Consider the following 21,822-nt stretch of genomic DNA (forward strand, 5'->3'; position numbering starts at 1 on the left):
ATAGCATAGTTGGCCAACTGTCTCAATATCTTTTTTAACCAAATAGTTTAACAAAGTTTTTGTGATTTGGAAATCCACAGTACTGTGATAGTGACAATACTTGTCACGTTTTGTTGATGTACCAACTGTACCATCCGTTACTGATACTATACTAACAAAAAGTGCTCGAGCGCTTACTGTTGCTATGGTAACCTCATTAGGTGAACGGGCTTGCAAACATCTATTTAGGCTCAAGTACGCAGTCTGACTAACATGTGATCAAACTTTTGTGTTAATGTTGAAACCTTGATTGAAAAAGCTGTTTAAACAGATATGTAAAAATAACTGGTACTTTTACTTTTACCCACCCCCACCCCCACCCTTTAAAAGTGTTCCTAATTGAAGAATCAATCATTACCATAATGTTGATCTAACTTCTACTATGTTACTCCATTGCAGCCATGGGTGTGCTAATGTCTAAGAAACAGCAGGCGGAAAAGGTGCAGAAGTGCAGTGTGGTGGTGTCGGCTTTTAAAGAGGGACTGAAGGACCGGGCGGCCCTGGCCTCTGTGGTCCAGACGGAGGAGGTCGTGGCCGAGAATGGCGATGGATCTGCTGAAGGATCCCACCAGCTTAACACAGACCAGACTGAATCGAAAGAGAAGGATGACAAACTAGGCTCTTTATCTACTCAGCAAGACTCTGCCCTGCAAAAAAAGGAGAACAAAGCCAATCAGGAGGCTTGGGGGCGTCTCCGTGATGGGAAGGGGGTGGAGCCTGAGGAACTAAAGAAGGCACATCAGCTCACTTCTCCGGCATTTGTGCGGCCAAAGAGAGAGGTCAATGACGACCAGCCAGTAAATGTGCCGCTTGGGCAAAGAGAGCAGGTAATTTGGCTGAAAATTTTAATAACATGTGATGTGATGTGGTTTTTGGTCACATGAAAACCAGGAGATACTTGTGTTCACACATGATGACCATGATTTGGAGATTGCATTTTCTCTCTAAAATCACAATTTTACTGACAGTTTATAGTTTGGGATAGGGGGTAGAGTTAATAAAATATACATTCCTGTTGACTGTAATACTTCATTTACAACTAAAAGTTCAACTCACTTTTGGTGCCACTCTGTGGATGTTTCAACCGGAAACTGGAGCTCACACGTGCACATATGTTCGACAACACTACCAGCTTCAGCCACTGGAGGCAGTGTTATGAATTTTGGTAAGCACAGACCGATTTCAGCAGCAGAACTTTCGACTTGAATTCACAGTGTGATCAATCTGGATTTAAAAATGAGATACCATAGAAACAATCCTAGATTCAACACATCGCCCAATATTTATTACACAACCTCTCTTGACCTTCATATCTGGTCATTTGCTCAGAAAGCCCACTAACTATAAATACAGTACATGAGAGCGGATGACTCAATTGTATTCTATGTAATTATAAAACTAGTCTGTCTTTCCCTTTAGCTGACAGAGGAGGCGTGTTGATGGAGGTGATCCTTTCATTCTGATCTGAAACCAGTTCTGTGACTCATGTATGCTAGACAACATTGAGATTTAGAGTAAGGGAAGCTGATATCAGCTCAACCTACATGGCAGCTTAGGTTTGTTGACAGTGCGTGGGCAGTGGGTACTGGCTGGTTGAGCTGCGGTGGCGTCCAGGTTCAGTCTGAAATGAATTGGGTTCGTGAAGCACACGCAATGGGGCCAGACCTCACAACGAGCCACAGAGGAGCCACTCCAAAAAACACCGCTCTACAGAATGCTTTTGTTTACCTACAGTGTCTCTCACAGCAGATATAAAAGATAAGAGCATGCAGAACAAGATGCTATTTGGCTTGTCTTTGTGAGTTATAGATGCATTTGCCGTTGTTGGGATTTTCAGGAAAGTATATTCCAGTTGTATCAGGAATATAAAATAATGTATATGGACTGGTGAATATAATGTTGATAAAGCAAACTTGCTTTTACTTTAGCAAAGGGCAATACACATGAAGGGCTCCATTTTTGTGACTGCGCTAAGCACAGCACAACGCGTAACAACCGTGCGCAATGTCTTATCTAATTTTCATTAGAGCGCTAATTCTAAGCGCAATTTTCGTGCCAGTGCAAAGTGCAAGTGGGCATGGGTGGGAGTGTTTGTGCTATTTGTGGGTGTATGCACACAAACTGGGGGTGTATTGTATGTTAATGAAGTGGTGCAAAGCACAATTTACTAATTTACTGAGAAACAGGTCATTATGTTAAGACGTTTCAGTAGCACCTCTGTTCACAGCGCAATGTCTAAACTCTGTTCCTGCATTTGAAGTTTGGAGAATCCACCAGCAAGTGGTAATAAAGTTAATGTCCAAACTCAGAAAAAATAGTGGAACATCAATTATGCCCCTGAAATTTGTCAGGGAAGTTGTTTGAAGTTTGGAGGTTATACAGGCCTTAAAGACAGACAGATAGATAAGCAGTTGCTATTGGTTCTATATGGTTGCTAGGCTCTAGCTAGGCAGTTGCTAAGAATTTTAGAATTGGTTGGTAGGCTGTTTCTCGCTGGTTGAGCTTAAAACAGAGACAGGGAGTCCTAGTTGGGTCTAGGGTGTTGCTAGGCAGTTGAATTTCGTAGTGGTTGCTATGGTGTTGCTAGGCAGTTGCTAAGAGTTTCAGAGTGGCTACTATGGCGTCGCTAGGGTATTCTTGGTGGTTGCAAAGTAATTGCTAAGAGTTTCAGAGTGGCTAATTTGGCGTTGATAGGATATTGTTGGTGGTTGCTAAGTAGTTGCTAATAGATTCAGAGTGGTTGCTATGGCATTGCTATGGTGTTCTGGGTGGTTTCCAGGGTGTTTTTAGTCAGTTACCAGACAACCAGACAGACAATCTTATCAATTAGAAAAAATTAAAGCATACTAAGTTAGAACAGGCTGAATGTCTGTGCTGCCTCTGGTGGCCATAACTTTAAAATTCAGTAAAGTTCAATAAAAGATATCTAAGAGATGTTTGATTGCCATTCACTAAAAAACTGTCATTCCGATCAGTTAGAAAAGATAAAGCAACCCAAGTCAGAAGAGGCTGAAGGTATGTGCCAAGTTTGGTGGATGTAGCTAGAAAACTCAAGGGGTAACAATTAAACATTTTGACTGCGTTTTGTCAAGTTTGTACAGTAATAGTTGTGGATCTGTCAAGACAACATAGGAAGGTGATCCATATAATGAATATATATCATAATTATAATACACACATACAAAATGCTGAAATGACGCTTTTATCATGTCTGTTTTTACCATCCGTGGAAAGTAGAGGTCGACTACCATCCCAGCAGTTACTGTAAATACCGATCAGACCTAAATATGGCCAGAATTCTGATACAGAGATTGAGTCAGATTCTCTGGCAAGGTGACCCTCCTATGGCTGTTCTAATCACCCCGGTTTTAAATTCAGCACCTCTCCCACACACTCATATCACAATACTCACTCTCCTCGGAGACAGATGTCACAGTTTCAAGAGCAAAAACTGAGTTTATGCAAGCATAGGATAAATGTTGTGCCTGAAATGTCAGAAAAGTATTTGATCCCTGGCTTCTTGGTGCCATGATTCCTAGAAACATTATTAAGCGTAGGGTGTGCAAAGCTCCTGTTTAAAAAGGAAATTATTTAATTTATAAATAATTTAGTTATATGGAGAGAAATAATAAGAGTAATTTAATTACAGTGTAGCCAGATCTTGGCTTAATGTTAAAACGTAATAGTAAAGAGTCTGGTCAACTTGCAGCTTATTCTGGTGAATAAATACTTTTGTTTTATTTATATGTGCCATTTAGGGGCAGGTTTATCTGAAATATATTGCAGTGTGGCAAAAATATAATTTAAATATTGGTATTGTATAATTTGGCTCTTAACTGTGGTACCAACTTGAGAACTAACAGCTGCTGCACCATAGCAATGATAGCAATGATAGCAATAAGGCAACGACTCATCCATAGCTGTTCACTTTTGCAAAATAGGCCAGGTTGCTTTTATATCAATTGTGAACTGTACTGGAGAACAGGTTTCAAATCAATTAAACAAACGGAACAGTCAATGTCAAACAGATTTGTGTCTACACCCACATTCTAATGTGAAAACTCTGAACTAGACATTTGTCTCCACTTGTTTTCAAGCCTTTAAAATAATTTGACCCTAAGTTGCATTAATATGACAGGTTGTCAATAATTATACCCAGACTACACAGTCTGTCTTTGGACAGCAGACAACACAGCAAGGATTAGCAGCATACAGTAAGACAGCTTCAATGCAAGAGCTCACTGTATGCAAATTTGATCATTATTGATTCACCAGGGGTCTTCAGCAGGGGGTCCATGGCGATACTGCAGGGGATTCGCCAATTACTGTTTGAGCTCAATCAATATTTTGTGAAAAAATAAATAAATAAATATGTGTGAAACAAAAATATATTATTAACTTCAACCAAACCTAGTGGTACGGTGTAGTTCACCCCAAAATGAAAATTCTCTCATCATTTACTCACCCTCATGCCATCCCAGATGTGAATGACTTTCTTTCTTCTGCTGAACACAAAAGAAGATTTTTAGAAGAATATCTCAGCTCTGTAGGTCCATACAATACAAGTAAATGGTGGCCAGAATTTTAAAGGTCCGAAAAGCACATAAAGGCAGCATAAAAGTAATCCATATGACTCCAGTGGTTTAATCCATATCTTCAGAAGCGATATGATAAGAGAAAACAAAAACAAAATGTATGTCCTTTTTTACTATAAATCTCAACTTTCATTTTCACATTCTTGGATTTAACCACTGGAGTCTTATGAATTACTTTCATGTTGCCTTTATGCTGGTCACCATTCACTTGCATTGTATAGACCTATAAATCTGAGATATTCTTCTAATAGAAAGAATTTTAATTTTTGGGTGAACTATCCCTTTAAGAAGCTAAGGTTCAGCAAAATGTTTCATTGTCCCTTCTACATTCAAATGTTTTAAGTTACAGTAAACTGTAATGAACAAGTGCATGACACTGTACATCTATAATGATCATTTTAATTTGGCTTTGCAATGTAAGAATCATAATGTGTGTAAATACAAGGTATGATAATATACTGCAATGGTACTATAATCACATTATTTAGACAAGGCTTAAAATGAAACACATTTTCTTTTCAATAATAATTTTTTTATATTAGACACAGTGAGAGGCCCCATTAACACCTAGTATTAAGATGCATTTTGGGTGTTCCGTTTCAAACAGGACAATGCTAAATACAAATGGGGTCCAAAACATTGGAAATGCATGTGACGACATTGGCACAGTGATTAACAAGGAAAATTAAAAATGTCTGTGTAAATGTGGTAACCTGCAATTGTTACCTTGTAGAGTGATTTCTACATGAATCTAACTCTTCAATGTATTCAGGTTGATTTAGTGATGTTGAATAAAATGATTCTATTCTATTCAATTCTATTCTGTTTCAATTTAGTTTATATAACACTTTGAATAAATTTTACTTCTGGCATGAGTACAGTTAAATCTCATCTTTACAGCCTTCATCAAACCTGCATGACGTCTACATTACATGCCATGAAAGTAAACCACATGCAGATTCAGATGATGTGGCGCTTTACTCCATGGGAGATTCTAAATGAGCACTGAATGTCAAGTGAGATTATTTCTATATTTGGCAACCTTTAATGAAAAAAAAAACCAAAAAACTAATGGACGGAGGTATGTAAGTGTTAGCACTTCCACCACACTTCCTGTCATGTGTAATTAAAATGCATTTTCTATGTGAATTATGGATTTTCTTTCAGCAAATCGATAACAGTCTGGTGGCTATGTAAAAAATGATTGTCTGTCTGCTCTCCCACTGTTTTGAAATCAGCCTTTCAATGATGAGATGTGCGAGGTTTGTGAAGTGTGGACTGCGGATGATCTGTTCCCCTGTCGGATGTGCACGCGGGTCTTCCATGACGGCTGTCTGAGGGAGATGGGCTACCTGAGCACAGAAGCCCTGCAGGAAATGAGAGAGATGGCCCACACCACCACCGGCTGGAGCTGCTATTACTGCGTGAGTACTACCCACAAACGCATATGCACAAAATATTTACATACTGTACATATATACAACTGCATAGTGTATCTATTCACCTCCAACATGTGGACTGGTACCAGTAATCAACTGATCTGTTATGCAGGAATGAGAAGCATAGGTATGTCTGTGAAACTGCCCTGAGATATTAAGATGCCATCTCTATTAGCTGTTTTTCAAACCTAGTTGTCTCAAAGGAATATTTCACCTAAAACTAAACTATTCCTTCAGATACCTTTTCACTTACACTATTGACCCACCCTCATGTTGTTCAGAACCTGTTTGACTTTCTTCTGTAAAACACAAAAGGAGAATGCGTTGGTAAAATGTTTATGCTGCTCTTTTCCATACACTTAAACCGAATAGGGACTGATGCTGTCGAGCTACAGATATAACAAAAAAGCTCCGCGGATCATACAACCTGTGTGCTATATTCTAGGACTTTTGAAGCAAAATGTAGGCTTTGAGTAAGGATGAGAGAGAAGTTTTTATTAACTGACAATCGTCCGCTCTGCCATAGCTCTCAAATCTCATTTTTGTTTGTGTATATATTCAAATATGATGCATGAAGACACTTGGAAAGTAGGGTTGATGCTAAAGATGCCAAACGCCATTCATAAAATGGCATTTGCAATAAATTTTCTGTAACTTCTGTAATGTGACACATGAAACTTAGGGTATTTTCACACTTGGATCATCTTTAAAAGAACCAAACTCAGACCCCTTTATCGTATATAACATCTAGTTTTCTTACACCACTGTTTAAGCATCCTTCATAGAAACAGCCCAAACTTCCTTTATACTAGTTCAGTTTTTGGAGTAGAAAAATGTGTGTATGTGACTGTGAGCGAGTGATCTAGAAAAAAACCTTTTTCATGATCATAATGTGGATTATTTTCACAAAATTCATCATAAAATACAATAACAGAGGGTAACATGTGCATATTATGGCCATGTGTCATAAGGGTCAATGAAATGATGCTCATTTTTGTCCAAATCTATTAAATAAAAAATACATAAAAAAAAAAAAATAAAAAAAAAAAATACAATTCACACAAACCATTTACTTGAATACACCTCTTCTATGATGAGCTTATTTCAATTTCTGAGTTTAAAGCCGTACTGATATTTTTTCTTGGGGTTAAAGTAAAAAATGGCATGTGATGTCAGAGAAAAAAAAGTCAGTCTGATTAAAAGCTGAAATTATTGAAAAAAGAAATATTGGCAAGAATAATGTTTTATTGTTATTTTAAAAAAAAGCAATGAAATAATTGTTCTAAAATATAATTCATATTTAAAAATGCTTTTGTCCACCAAATCAAAGTTATTGGGTGAAACCAACATGGTAAATAAAAAATAAAAAAATCTATTTTTTTTTTTACCTTGATAAATGTGTTTGAAAACATTTAGGAAATGAATGATTAAGTTGTTTATAATCTCATGTATTTAAGGTGCAAAGAAATTATTATAATACTTTTTACTTGATGGTCACACCATATGACAATTTTAAAGTGTCAGTTTTTTTTCCCAAAATATATGAAATCAAATTGGACACAAAGATTATATTTCTGAGAACTTGACACAAGTGTTTTAAACTAGATTTTTAAAAGATTTCTCATCTTAACACCTTGGACAACCTTATTTTCTCAATCACCCATAAATATTAGGATCCCCCTTGAAATATTTTTTACAAATAGACCACTGCGCGTAACACCACGTGTTTGGCACTGACAGGCTACCCTACACCAGTAATGATGACGCACAGAGAAAAGACACAATGAGATGCTTACTTTGTTTCTAAGGAGATGACAGAGTAAGTAGCATATGAAAACTATTTAAACTCCTCACAAACAAACGTAAAAAATCTTTCTTTAGTGTTCTGTAATTTTCTACGAATGGCTGTTGCCCGAAGCTGTCATTAGATAAAATCAGGATCAATCATATTTTGTGTTGGTAATACGACTAATCTACCATGATTTTTTATGTAAAAATTGAATGCATTGATTTTCTCTCTTAATGTATAAAAACTGTTCTACACACTTTTATGGGCGAAACACTGTAAATTGTTTGAATTAAAAACATGTACATGTTGTAACTGTACACTCGTCATAGCAATATCTTCCCTTCTGTTCTCTTCTTTTTTAAGAAAAACAAAAGTTTTCCTTGAACTGTTATCTTGGCCATTTTTGAAAGTGTGCGAAACTTTTGAAAACTTGCATTACCTTCAGCGGCATAACTTTCATGTGAACACTAGGAAGGACAAGTCAGCCCATCGCTTAACTCCGACATACCTGTTTGCCGTGTTTTTAAAAAAAAATCTGGAGTCTTTTCTCAGTGGAGAGAGAACTCGTGTGCGCATGGTTGCCAGATTGCGGGACTAAAGTGTCACCCTGGCAGAATATTTCCAAACTGTTTCCAAACGTGTCAAGATCTAATTGGGGGATTTCACCTATTGAAATCTGGCAACCACACACATGTCGAAATCTAATTCTGACTGGCTTATCGCTCTTACTTAAAGTCTTTTATTTATCAAATGTAGAAAATTGAATATTTTACTTCCATGATTAGTTCCAAGTAATGCAATTAGCACAATTGATGGAAAGGGGGGGATGGTGATTTTAGAAGGGGGATGCTTTTTGGTATTTCTCACAACAAGGGGGATGGCATCCCCTCGCATTCCCCCTCAGCTCGAGCCCTGGTTACGTGAATGAGAAAATAAGTGAACCCAGAGCGCTTTGTGTTCACATTGCACATTTTTAGGGAACCCAACTGCAGGCTGTAAGTGAACTGTTGATTTCCTGTTGTCTTTATGTAATATCCTTATCTTGCATTAAGTGTTACAAGCTGTTTCAAATGCTGTATATATCCCACCTGTACCTGTAGCATATATCCACAGATCCTTACACCGTAGAGCACTTCTCAAAGGTCATTGTGGAGATGAGTATGTCAAGAGGGTCTGTGCAATGTGCTTATTCTCACAGCGTTAGATGAGTCTGGCAATAAAATTACAGAGTGGGCCGTCAAAGTGTGAAAGCGTCCTTTAAAGTGAAGTAGAGTGCTTATCTCATTTGCACAGGCTGTTGATGCTTAAATCGTTTGTTGGCCGTTTGGAGGGTTTAAGACATTTCTTTTCATTAACACATAATTTAGAAGGGATCTGCCTGAAGCCAAATACCTTATTCGGAAAGGCACGATTAATAACTTCAAAACGAATCATGGAAAAAAAAAAAATATTCGTTAGACTGATTAACCATCAACAAGCACAGGGATAGAGCGATATTTTATATAAACACATATCTAAAATGACAACGCAATGGTAAGTCTGTGAAGCCAATATAACAAAAGTATAAACATTATGAATGAAAATGTGCACGGTGTGATTTAAATTTTAAATTGGATGGCCATGCTGCAGTCTCTGTTTATTGTGCGCAGCTCAGAAAAAACATTGTTAGACTAATTATAGCAAATAGTGCAAATAGAATCGTACACTATGTGTGCTTAGTGAATCCGTGTATCTTCCGTTTATTCCATTTCCATTTTGAAATCAAAAAACGGATAACGTAGAAACAGGTGTTTTATTTTTTAATTTCTCTGCAAAAGTAAAAAACAAACATACACAAATTGAATAATTTTTTAAAAAGTAGAATTATAGCCTTTTTCTATTTTTTGTTTGTCATTCTCCCTTCTCAAAACTAAAACTGAAGAGAAGAAAAACGAAAAATCTAAAAGAAGTCTTCTCATCAACACTTACAAAAGTCACCAGCAGGGGGAGTAAAGATAAGAGACCTAACATGCATGGGGTAAGAGGATGCGACTATTCAGATGATAAATAATAGTATAGTAAATATGGCATTTTGTGGAAAAACTATTGTTATCATGGTGATTTTAAGGGATATACAGTAAAGGGACTTTTAAGTGAAGGAAAGCCCTATTCGGACAGGATTAGTTTACCGGACGCTGGCTGTTGCGTTTGGACTGATGCATGTTTTTCTCAAGCATTTTATGCTGCCCAGTGTTTATTTAGCCGTGAAAAAGATTTTGTATGTTGGTACTGCAGATGTCTGTAAGTTTACTGTTGATTAAGCATGGGACTTAAACAATGTCTGCACACAGAGATGGGATGTGTGTTCTGTATTTACACACTGTCGCCATGGGTGGACAGAAACTGACTGGAATGTATGGCAAAATGCAAGAGAACTGGTAATATTAGCGAGCCTGAAATCCTATATTACACTCTTGAAAAAAAATATATGTACAATCTGTTCACAATTTGTCCCGCTGCAAAATATGTTCTGAAAAACGGTGGTAAATCACAGTATTACGTGCTTGTGTAGCTACTTTTCTCATTTTCTTAACCGAAATATACAGGTGCATCTCAATAAATTAGAATGTCGTGGAAAAGTTCATTTATTTCAGTAATTCAACTCAAATTGTGAAACTCGTGTATTAAATAAATTCAATGCACACAGACTGAAGTAGTTTAAGTCTTTGGTTCTTTTAATTGTGATAATTTTGGCTCCATTTAACAAAAACCCACCAATTCACTATCTCAAAAAATTAGAATACATCATAAGACCAATAAAAAAAACATTTTTAGTGAATTGTTGGCCTTCTGGAAAGTATGTTCATATACTGTATATGTACTCAATACTTGGTAGGGGCTCCTATTGCTTTAATTACTGCCTCAATTCGGCGTGGCATGGAGGTGATCAGTTTGTGGCACTGCTGAGGTGGTATGGAAGCCCAGGTTTCTTTGACAGTGGCCTTCAGCTCATCTGCATTTTTTGGTCTCTTGTTTCTCATTTTCCTCTTGACAATACCCCATAGATGCTCTATGGGGTTCAGGTCTGGTGGGTTTGCTGGCCAGTCAAGCACACCAACACCATGGTCATTTAACCAACTTTTGGTGCTTTTGGCAGTGTGGGCAGGTGCCAAATCCTGCTGGAAAATGAAATCAGCATCTTTAAAAAGCTGGTCAGCAGAAGGAAGCATGAAGTGCTCCAACATTTCTTGGTAAACAGGTGCAGTGACTTTGGTTTTCAAAAAACACAATGGACCAACACCAACAGATGACATTGCACCCCAAATCATAACAGACTGTGGAAACTTAACAGTGGACTTCAAGCAACTTGGGCTATGAGCTTCTCCACCCTTCCTCCAGACTCTAGGACCTTGGTTTCCAAATGAAATACAAAACTTGCTCTCATCTGAAAAGAGGACTTTGGAACACTGGGCAACAGTCCAGTTCTTCTCCTTAGCCCAGGTAAGATGCCTCTGACGTTGTCTGTGGTTCAGGAGTGGCTTAACAAGAGGAATACGACAACTGTAGCCAAATTCCTTGACACGTCTGTGTGTGGTGGCTCTTGATGCCTTGACCCCAGCCTCAGTCCATTCCTTGTGAAGTTCACCCAAATTCTTGAATCGATTTTGCTTGACAATCATAAGGCTGCGGTTCTCTTGGTTGGTTGTGCATCTTTTTCTTCCACACTTTTTCCTTCCACTCAACATTCTGTTAACATGCTTGGATACAGCACTCTGTGAACAGCCAGCTTCTTTGGCAATGAATGTTTGTGGCTTACCCTCCTTGTGAAGGGTGTCAATGATTGTCTTCTGGACAACTGTCAGATCAGCAGTCTTCCCCATGATTGTGTAGCCTAGTGAACCAAACTGAGAGACCATTTTGAAGGCTCAGGAAACCTTTGTAGGTGTTTTGAGTTGATTAGCTGATTGGCATGTCACCATATTCTAATTTTTTGAGATAGTGAATTGGTGGGTTTTTGTTAAATGTGAGCCAAAATCATCACAATTAAAAGAACCAAAGACTTAAACTACTTCAGTCTGTGTGCATTGAATTTATTTAATACACGAGTTTCACAATTTGAGTTGAATTACTGAAATAAATGAACTTTTCCACAACATTCTAATTTATTGAGATACACACACACACACACACACACACACACACACACACACACACACACACACACACACACACACACACACACACACACACACACACACACACACACACACACACACACACACACACACACACTGCCGGTCAAACGTTTGAATTGACTGAAATGTTTCTCATGATCTTAAAAATCTTTTGATCTGAAGCCTGCATGATCTGAATGTTTGAAATTATTTTTGTAGACAAAAATATAATTGTGCCACTATATTAATTTATTTCATTATAAAACTAAAATGTAATAAAAAAAAATAAATAAAAAAAAAGTTTTTGAAATTGATGGCTTGGACCAAATAATAAAGAAAAGAAGCCAATAAGTGACCAACATAGATTGGAACTCCTTCAATACTGTTTAAAAAGCATTCCAGGGTGATACCTCAAGAAGTTGGTTGAGAAAATGTCAAGAGTACATGTCTGTCTGGAATAATTCACACAATAATGAAAATTCTCTCATCATTTAGTCACCCGTCTGCCATCCCGGATGTATATGACTTTCTTCAGCAGAACACAAATTAAGATTTTTAGAAGAATATCTCAGCTCTTTTGGTCCATACAATGCAAGTGAACGGGTGCCAAAAATTTTAAGCTCCAAAAATCACATAAATCAGCATAAAAGTAGCCTAATCCATGTGACTCCAGTGGTGAGAAAAAGATCAATATTTAAGTCAATTTTTGCTAGAAATTCTTCTCCCTGCCCAGTAGATGCATGAAGAATGTGAATCACCAAAATCAAAAGAAGAAGAAAGTGAACGTTAAGTGGAGATTGACTGAGCAGGGAGGAGAATTTATAGTAAAAATTGATTAAATATTGAATGATGAAATATTGGCATTATGTAAACAAACTGGCATTTAAAGGGTTACAATCCTGAAAATGAATGAATATTTGGTAGTTATGATCAAGTCTGATGTTGGTTAAAAAGTCAGTGAAAATGGAAAATAATATTAATATATAATATTTTTATGGCAGTTGTTTGACATGGACATTTTTGTCCTCTAAGGTCCTGAGTTTTTAAATCTGACACTTTTTTTGTCATATTTGCACATATTTCCTCAGAGGGCTAATTCACAGTTTATGTATGTGATTTTCTCACTGTGCCCTCACTACTACCTAATCCACATGTGTGTGCAAGTGTTTTGTCAAGGGCTAGAGATGTTGAGACTGGGGATTAGACTGTCGGACAGATTTCAAGAGACACAAATGTTTTGTTACAATTCCTTTTCATATCATGTAATACCATCCAATATTGTCAAGTGTATTACTGTGCATTGGGTCAAACCTGGGCTAAATTATAAATGCTAGAGGTGCAGAGAAAACAAAGGCATGAAATTTTGCATCAGCAGGTTTTAGCGAGAAGACCATGGTGGAAAATTTATTTTAAGAGAGTCCAAGCCAGGTTGTCAAACTGATTTTGGCACTTGTCATCACAAATAATGTTCTGCCGTCAACAGAATTAGCAATGTCATTATGTGTGTGACAATTTAGGTAATTGAAGCCCTTCCTCACTCAAAAATAAATAAATAATAAAAATAAATAACACATAAAACAAGACTCAAGCTACAGTACATTCATGTGCACTTGGGAAACTCCTACTTCGGAGTTGGGTGGTTGCTTTTACAACTTGTCATGCATTTAAGTTGGAAATAAAATACCACATAAGCCCAAAAAAACAAAAACAAATAAACAATAAATGACAGTAAAAGCACTTCTTTCTGTTGTACCAGTGGATAAGCATAAGTGAATACACCTACATCACTTTTACACAACCAATATGAATTTATTCATCATTTATTATGGTTAAATTGGTCAGTTCACTCAAAAATGGTCCTTTACTCATTCTCACGTTGATCTAAACTTCCAAACTGACTATGCTTTCCACCATCTTTTGCATGGACACGTCCCTTCCAACGTCCACTTGGAAGCCGCATCAAACTGATATGACATGCACCTGGTGTAGAGATATGTTTATATGCTCTAGTTATGGATAATTGGGAACGGCATAGACATCTCTACAAAAAGAGGGAGTATGAAAACTGTGAGTTGAAGCGATTTTGTCACACAGTAAACAGGAATAAGCTGTGAATTGGAATTAATAAACTCTGTATTGTCTTTCTAGCTAGCTGTCCCTGCCTCTCAGTAGTGCATCCATAATTAGCTATGTGACCTTTTCCCTCTTGTTAGGGTAAGCCTGGCATCTTTGGGGTTTTGTCATTTGAAAATATCACCCAGCAGAGCTACATTGTGCTGAAACTGCTGCAGTGTTTCTCTGTTCATTCTATGGCTAGTTCAGCTTGCTTTTTATGCTAGATTCATCCTTTGTACTTCTTGTGGAATTTGAATCTTTTGGACTTTTTCAGCAAACATGAGAGTTAAAGTAATAGCTAATACTTGTGGGAAAGCCCAAAACATACTCTACGCAAGTATATGACCACAAACACTTATTTAGCATTGGCATAAATCATCTTCTTCTACAGTGTTATCTTTTTCTGGTCAATTGTGCCATGTTCAGAACGTGCTTACTACTGTGCTGTATACACTGTGTCCTCCCATATATAGGTTTATAGAGTTTAATAAAATTATGCTGTGGAAATGACGGTGATGGAAATTAAATTTTTAACGTTTTCAAAATAAAATGTCCAAATCTTTGTCTTGCTAAGGTTAGTTTCATTGCTAACATTTTATATACCATTAATACACACAATTAAATAAGACTTTCATATGTTTTGTATGTAGTGCATCCATAATTTTTCATACGTTCAGCCCTAAAAATGGCTGACTTCCTGATCAGTGCCCTGACAACTGAACTAGGGAACTGATTGGTTATTAAATGTGCACTCAGTAAGTTTCTGTTCACAATGTCTTGGACTTACACTGACACCTAGGGGCATGGATCGTTTTCAGTTACAAATGTCATTGTAGAAATTCACTATTCACAGCCATCCAGGATTATTTAAATCCCAGAGTGAAAGTGTCCAATAACAGGACGGTTACTGAGATTAATTGAGAAGTATTTGGCTGGTCATGTGATTCTAACATGGCAGCCCCCATATGCGGACCCTCTCCATGCAGAATAAAACAGCTTTTATAAGGTTACTGATATGACTGGACTCTTCATCTCATGTGAGTGGTCATGCTTTTAGACATATGTTTCAAAATTACAATCAATTTCTTTAGAAGTAAAACTTTTCAAATGAGGAAAAAATGACTGACTTGTTCATTTGAAAGGTCTTGTTATTAATGACACCTGTGGCCGTTAAGTGAACTGCAGCCTGCTACCTGTTGCTCGTGCTGATGCTCGCGCTCGTGCACACACTCCATAGGGACGCAAGCGAGCGAGCATCGACCAAAACAATGACGTAATGTACAAAGAGACTGAATGTGATTCACCGGCATCATGCTGACAGATGAGGTAGCATAATTAAAATCACACAGTTATGATTGTTTTACTACAAACTTTGAGACTGTATATTATATTTGGTGGATGATGACAGTAGCTGTTTATAAAATAGACTGTACATTATAAATATGTTGACACAATTCAGTATTGATGTGATTCCATCACAACTGTCATTTTGATATATCGATGCACTATTGTTTTAAAATAATAGATTGTATATATTTTCTGTATAACCAAGTTACGTTACACTAATGAATGGGTCTTTTTGCATTATCTTGAACATTGTCTAGCATTCATTTCATGTGTTATTGTAGTTTAGCTAAACATTACACAGATCAATCCTTATGGCACTATATTTCACAAGCTTTGCAGTTATGTAATCTTACCTGTCCAATAAGAAGAACAGCAATTCAGGGTCGATTTTGATCCCCAAAACCAAACAAAGCTCCCTCCAGGAATCAAATGCCCTGCCGATGTTCACTCTAGTTTTCACTCGACCATGATCACGTTCCCGCTTGGCCAGATGGATAAGTAGAATAAAGTAGATAAATGTTTTTTTTTTTTTGCTAGTTTTTTTTTTTTTTTTTTTTTTTTGGCTTACTCTGAGTTTGTGTTGGAGTCGGTGTTGTGCTGGGAGCTGGACGTTTGCTGGATTCCATCTCTAAGATAACGTTTCCTAGTGTTGAAGTTTGTTGTCTCTGTTCAGTAGCAGAAGAGAAGCTATTACTGTCTGAGTAAAGGCTCTCAGGAGCATGCATAAACATCACATCCTTTGGATTTTCCTGGCAAAACCGACCCGCTCCCTTCATATGAAAATCAGTCTACAGGCTTTAATAGGCAACCTAGGAAGTCCGGGAAGGGCTAATTTTCTAAGCTGCATTACAAGCCGTTCACACATTGTCAAAAAAAGGGCGAATATTACGTGAAAATTGTTACATATTGCAATTTTAAATACATTAATTTTTGAAAAAACTTTGTTAGGGGCAAAACAATTTGTGTGGTGGAAATGGTGAAATAGTAGGCATTAATCCACAATAAAAAAATTAAACATAGTATGCTACATTGTAGTCACATATCTTCATCATTTTGTATGTGAGTGGTTTCAAGTTATCATCTTGGAAATAAATGTATATAATTTTAATTACATTTTGGGCAAAAATGTTTTAACGTTTTGGCAGTCCAATCAAAATATAAGTCAGAAAAGAGATTGTGGCTGTAATTATTTCCTTGTTGTAGGTAACTGTACCGCCCCCTTGAGTTTTGAAGTTTGTTACCACCACAGAGCGGGACAATGTGTTGGCATTGAGTTGACCATGCATTCGCATTCATGCAGTTTGTTTGCAAATAAATATTTCTGGCCTTAGAGGCTACAATATATCCCAGCTCTCACTAAGCATTGTCTTTTAACATCTGTTCTTCATTTTGGAGATTTTGACCCATGTCTGTTGAGATTGGGTCTCAAATAAACAATGGACCTGCATCTGAAATCTCATTTACATCTTCCTCCTCAGAGGAGGAACATATCCCACTGGTCATATGAGACACAACGGACAGGAAATGAAGACCCACTCTTCTCGCTTGCACTAGCGCCATTGTTCAGAGGAATTCTAATCAGGCTGGGGAAAGCTGATTGAAAATAAAGCTACTCCAAGTACTACTGGGCTATGAAAGCCTCTATTTAAAGGCAGGGCTATAGCTAGACAAAAATTCTCACTGTGCATTGATATAAAAGAACAAGGCAACATTTGATCTCGGAGAGCCTCTTCTTGCACCTTGCATCCCTCAAACCCATTAGATCTCTTTAAGAGTCGAGTCAGATAGGTTGATTATTACTGTTAGTTCAAAGATCATTAGCCTTTTTGGAGAGATAAAGGGAGAGAAAGAAAACCTGCTGCTGAAGTTAATTTATAAGTAACTTGTATAATTTTAGTGCCACTAGCAACACGAAACAGAATTGCAAAAATAACAACTATTTTCAAGCAAGTTTAAAACACTCCTCCCTCTTGAATTGTTCGAACAAGGTAGCCCCGCATCTGTTGTTAGGTCAAACAAACAGGCTGCAATAGAGCGCAATAGTCTGGTTCTGGAAGTTAAAATCCCATAAAGTTTTTCAATAGACAAATTGATTGTTAACGATAACTTAAATCATTAAAGACATTAAGGTTGTAAATCGATTATACCTTTGTTGAAGCCATCAGTCTGCGTCATTTCAACTTCGTTGTTTCAAAATCCTGTTTAATAGCAGAATTCCTAAGGAACAACTACACTACCCATTGTCCAGCAGAGAAAGATCCACTAATTACAGAACCACAGCCAAAAAAAGCCCGCCAAACAAGTCCAACAGCGAGCGCCCACTTCCATAATGTACTGTGAATGATGCAATCAAGTCGCTCTCCCTTCCCCCTCAAACTATATATTTATTTGTATGTATCGGAATATTTTGTAATAAACATAAAATAATTTTTTTTATACTTATTATCAACAACAACTTTATATCAATAGTTTTCCATTTTTCCATTTTTTTTTTTTTTTTTATTAGATTGTCCATTGCAATGCTTCCTGGGATTGTAGTTCATTCCCTCATTAAAGATGTTTAATTTAAACATTTAAGCTGGTTGGTGTGGTTAATGGCTTAGGACTCTTTTATGCAGGGTTTTATGAAAAGCCTATGAAAAAAAAATAATGTTAAAAAAACTTCCAGAATCCAGACTGCTGAAAAGTGGGCAGGCACTGTTGCACTGCTGCTAGTGGCACAAATTAAAGGTGCGGCCAGATATTTTTGGTTTATTTTGCGACTTATACTGACATCTAGTGGAGTGGATGCAGCATCCACACAAAAGCATTAGTTTTATGTTTGCCATGCCATTGTAGAAATGCACTATTCATAGTCAGCCATATTAGTTATTCTGTGAGCGAAGGTGTCTAGTAATATTCAGTTGGTCATGTGATCTCAAAATGGCGGCCCCCATGAGGTTGCCCAGCTCCATGTAAAATAAAACAGCTTTTATAAGCCTCATGTGAGTGTACACAATTTTAAACATATATTAAGTACTTTTAATTTCTTCAGCAGTTAAATTTTTTTTAAACTTATTTTAATACACAATTTCTAAAAGGCAAAACACAAAGGCTCTGTGAAAGATATCATTTTTCCTCCATTCTTCCTTTTTTCCCATCTTTTTTCATCATGTTGTTTTACAAAAGACATCTAATAGAAATAGTATTCACAAAGAATATCCTGTTGAAAGTCATTCTCATTCAAAAAGTCCATTACTGTAGTAGAATTAGTTAACAAAGGAAGCAGTGTAAACTAATATGCTTTTTAAAGTGATGTGTCCTTTATTGTGTGACTGTACCAGAACAAGTCTATCCCTCTTCATCCTTCAGGATAATGTGAACCTGCTGCTTACAGAAGAAGAGATGTACAGTCTGATGGAGACCTTCAAGCAGTGCAAGATCATTCCAGGTGTTTCTCTCAGTCTCATTCTAAACGGTGTAAACCTGCACCTTTACGATATACAGTAGTTCACCCAAAAATGAAAATTCTGTCATCATGTATTCACCCTCATGTTGTTCCAAACCCATATGATGCTCTTTCTTCTATGAAACACAAAATGAGATGTGACAGCTTCAGTCACCATTCACTTTCATTGAAAATGTAATCTGGTGATGATTAAAAATTTCATGACTAAAATTGTAATCAGTAACACAATCTTTTAAACTGCACTTTCTAGATAATTTAATTTGATTACTTTTGGATTACTTATTGCATGTTTTGAGGAAAATCGTCACAGTTACTTGTGTAACCTCTGTTCCCTGATGGAGAGAATGAGACGTTGTGTCGATGTAGTGACACTAGGGGTCACTCTTGGGAGCCGAGACACCTCTGGTCTTTGATAAAAGGCCAATGAAAATTGGCGAGTGGTATTTGCATGCCACTCCCCTGGACATACGGGTATAAAAGGAGCTGGTATGCAACCTCTCATTCAGATTTTATGCTGAGGAGCCGATATAAGGTCCGGCCATTTCAGCGGGTAGTACAGCGTTGTGGCAGGAGGGACACAATGTCTCGTTCCCTCCATCAGCTAATGGAGGTTACACAAGTAACCATGACATTCCCTATCAGGTCGACACGTAACCTCCCCCAACATAGTTATGAGTGTCGAACGGCCCTTTGGGGACAAGTCGACTACCCAAAAGATAGAGACAGGCTAACCCAGTCGTGGGCTCTTTTCCCCTTCTTTTTTTCCACTCCCTAAAAAAGAAGGGGGATTATCCGACTGGGCCACCAGGTCTAGTCGTGGAGTGTCCCTCCCAAGGGGAAGACACCGCGGAGACCACACCTCACTCAAAGTGAGGGGGGGATATTTAAGTGGAAGAATACATCACATGGTCTTTCCAACCATGTGGAGAGTCTTCAAGGTAGATCCTACCCAACGGGGGAGGAGTTACTACAAACATGGAGACTGGGGCAGAGGGGCTCTGCCCAAGGAAGACGCAGTTTGCCAGCAGGGAAATGAACTAGCGGAAGATATATATATCACATGGGGTTAGCCTTACAGGGAACTGCCACATGCGGAGCACCTACCCCAGAACAAGACTCTTGGTTAGCACATGTACTGGGCGCACGTCTTCAACTCAAAAGGAGGTGGAAGGCTCTATGTGCAAGCAATACACCCGGCCGGCTATCCTGGGCTTATACGCTTGTATTGCATGCCACTACCTGGGATGAAACTGGTTCCACCCGGAGGTTGTAGAACCTTGCAAAGGTGTTGGGTGTTGCCCAGACCGCTGCTCTGCAAATGTCTGTTAGAGAGGCACCCCTGGCCAGGGCCCAGGAAGCCGCTACACCCCTGGTAGAATGGGCTCATAGCCCTACCGGGGGCGGCAAGTCCTGGGCGTGATATGCCATAGATATGGCGTCAGTGAGCCAGTGGGTGATCCTCTGCTTGGAGATAGCGCTTCCTTTCCGCTGTGCACCAAAGCAGACAAAGAGCTGCTCAGAGATCCTAAAGCTCTGCGTGCGATCCAAATAGATGTGTAAAGCGCACACCGGACACAGCAACGACAGGGCTGGGTCTGCCTCCTCCTGGGGCAGCGCTTGCAGGTTCACCACCTGGACCCTAAAAGGGGTCGTGGGAACCTTGGTCACATAGCCCGGTCGGGGTCTCAGGATAACCTGAGAGTAGCCCAGACCGAACCTCAGGCACGTTTCAGGCATCCAAATCAGCTGGACCACGTGAGGGTGGAGTCTCCACTCTCCCCTGAGGGTAACCTGTTGTGACAGCATGTCCGCTGTAGTGTTGAGGTTGCCCGGGATGTGAGTGGCTCGCAGCGACTTGAAGTGCTGCTGACTCCAGAGGAGGAGACAGCAGGTGAGTTGTGACGTACAGCGAGAGCGCAGACCGCCTTGGCGGTTGACATATGCTACCGTTGCCGTGTTGTCTGTCTGAACTAACACGTGCTTGCCCTGGATCAACAGCCGAAACCTCCGCAGGGCGAGCAGAATTGCCAACAATTCGAGGCAGTTGATGTGCCAATGCAGTCGCGGGCCCGTCCACAAGCCGGCGGCTGCATGCCCATTGCAAACAGCGCCCCAGCCTGTTTTGGAGGAAACCGTCATGACCAAGACGCGCCTGGAGACAAGTTCTAAGGGAACACCTGCCCGTAGAAACGAGAGGTCGGTCCAAGGGCTGAAAAGACGGTGACAGACCGGCGTGATGACCACGCAATGTGTCCCGCAGCGCCATGCCCATCTCGGGACTCGAGTCTGAAGCCAGTGCTGAAGTGGTCTCATATGCATCAACCCGAGTGGGGTGGCCACCGCTGAGGATGCCATATGCCCCGGGAGCCTCTGAAAAAGTTTCAGTGGAACCGCTGTTTTCTGTTTGAACGCTTCAAACAGACCAACACCGTCTAGGCGTGCTCGTTCGTGAGGCGCACTGTCAAAGAGACTGAGTCCAACTCCAAACCGAGAAAAGAGATGCTCTGAACTGGGAGGAGCTTGCTCTTTTCCCAGTTGACCCGAAGCCCTAGTTGGCTGAGGTGTGAGAGCACCAAGTCCCTGTGTGCGCACAACATGTCCCGAGAGTGAGCTAAGATTAGCCAGTCGTCGAGATAGTTGAGAATGCGAATGCCCACCTCACTTAGCGGGGCATGGGCTGCCTCTGCGACCTTCGTGAAGATGCGAGGAGACAGGGACAGGCCGAAAGGGAGGACCTTGTACTGATATGCCTGACCCTCGAATGCAAACTGCAGGAAGGGTCTGTGTCGAGGAAGAGTCGAGACGTGGAAGTACGCGTCCTTCAGGTCTACCACCGCGAACCAATCTTGATGCCGGATGCTCGCCAAAATGCGTTTTTGTGTCCGCATCTTGAACA

The 21,822-nt window shown here is 39.1% G+C and overlaps 1 protein-coding gene across 2 annotated transcripts in view; it reads left to right on the plus strand.

Annotated features, from left to right (window-relative positions):
- The window catches only part of LOC127434014 (PHD finger protein 24-like), a 61,680-nt gene that overhangs the window by 20,343 nt on the left and 19,515 nt on the right, over positions 1-21,822 (plus strand). Inside the window, exons 2-4 of one of the 2 annotated variants that reach the window (XM_051686434.1) lie at positions 439-866; positions 5,873-6,058; positions 18,830-18,908. In XM_051686434.1, the coding sequence (XP_051542394.1) occupies positions 441-866; positions 5,873-6,058; positions 18,830-18,908 (691 nt within the window). In that variant the 5' untranslated portion in view covers positions 439-440. Of the gene's footprint in view, positions 1-438; positions 867-5,592; positions 5,716-5,872; positions 6,059-18,829; positions 18,909-21,822 lie in introns of those variants that run through there. The other variant, XM_051686435.1, reaches the window with a different exon arrangement.

This window comes from Myxocyprinus asiaticus, chromosome 43, assembly GCF_019703515.2.
Source record: "Myxocyprinus asiaticus isolate MX2 ecotype Aquarium Trade chromosome 43, UBuf_Myxa_2, whole genome shotgun sequence".
NCBI lineage: Eukaryota > Metazoa > Chordata > Actinopteri > Cypriniformes > Catostomidae > Myxocyprinus > Myxocyprinus asiaticus.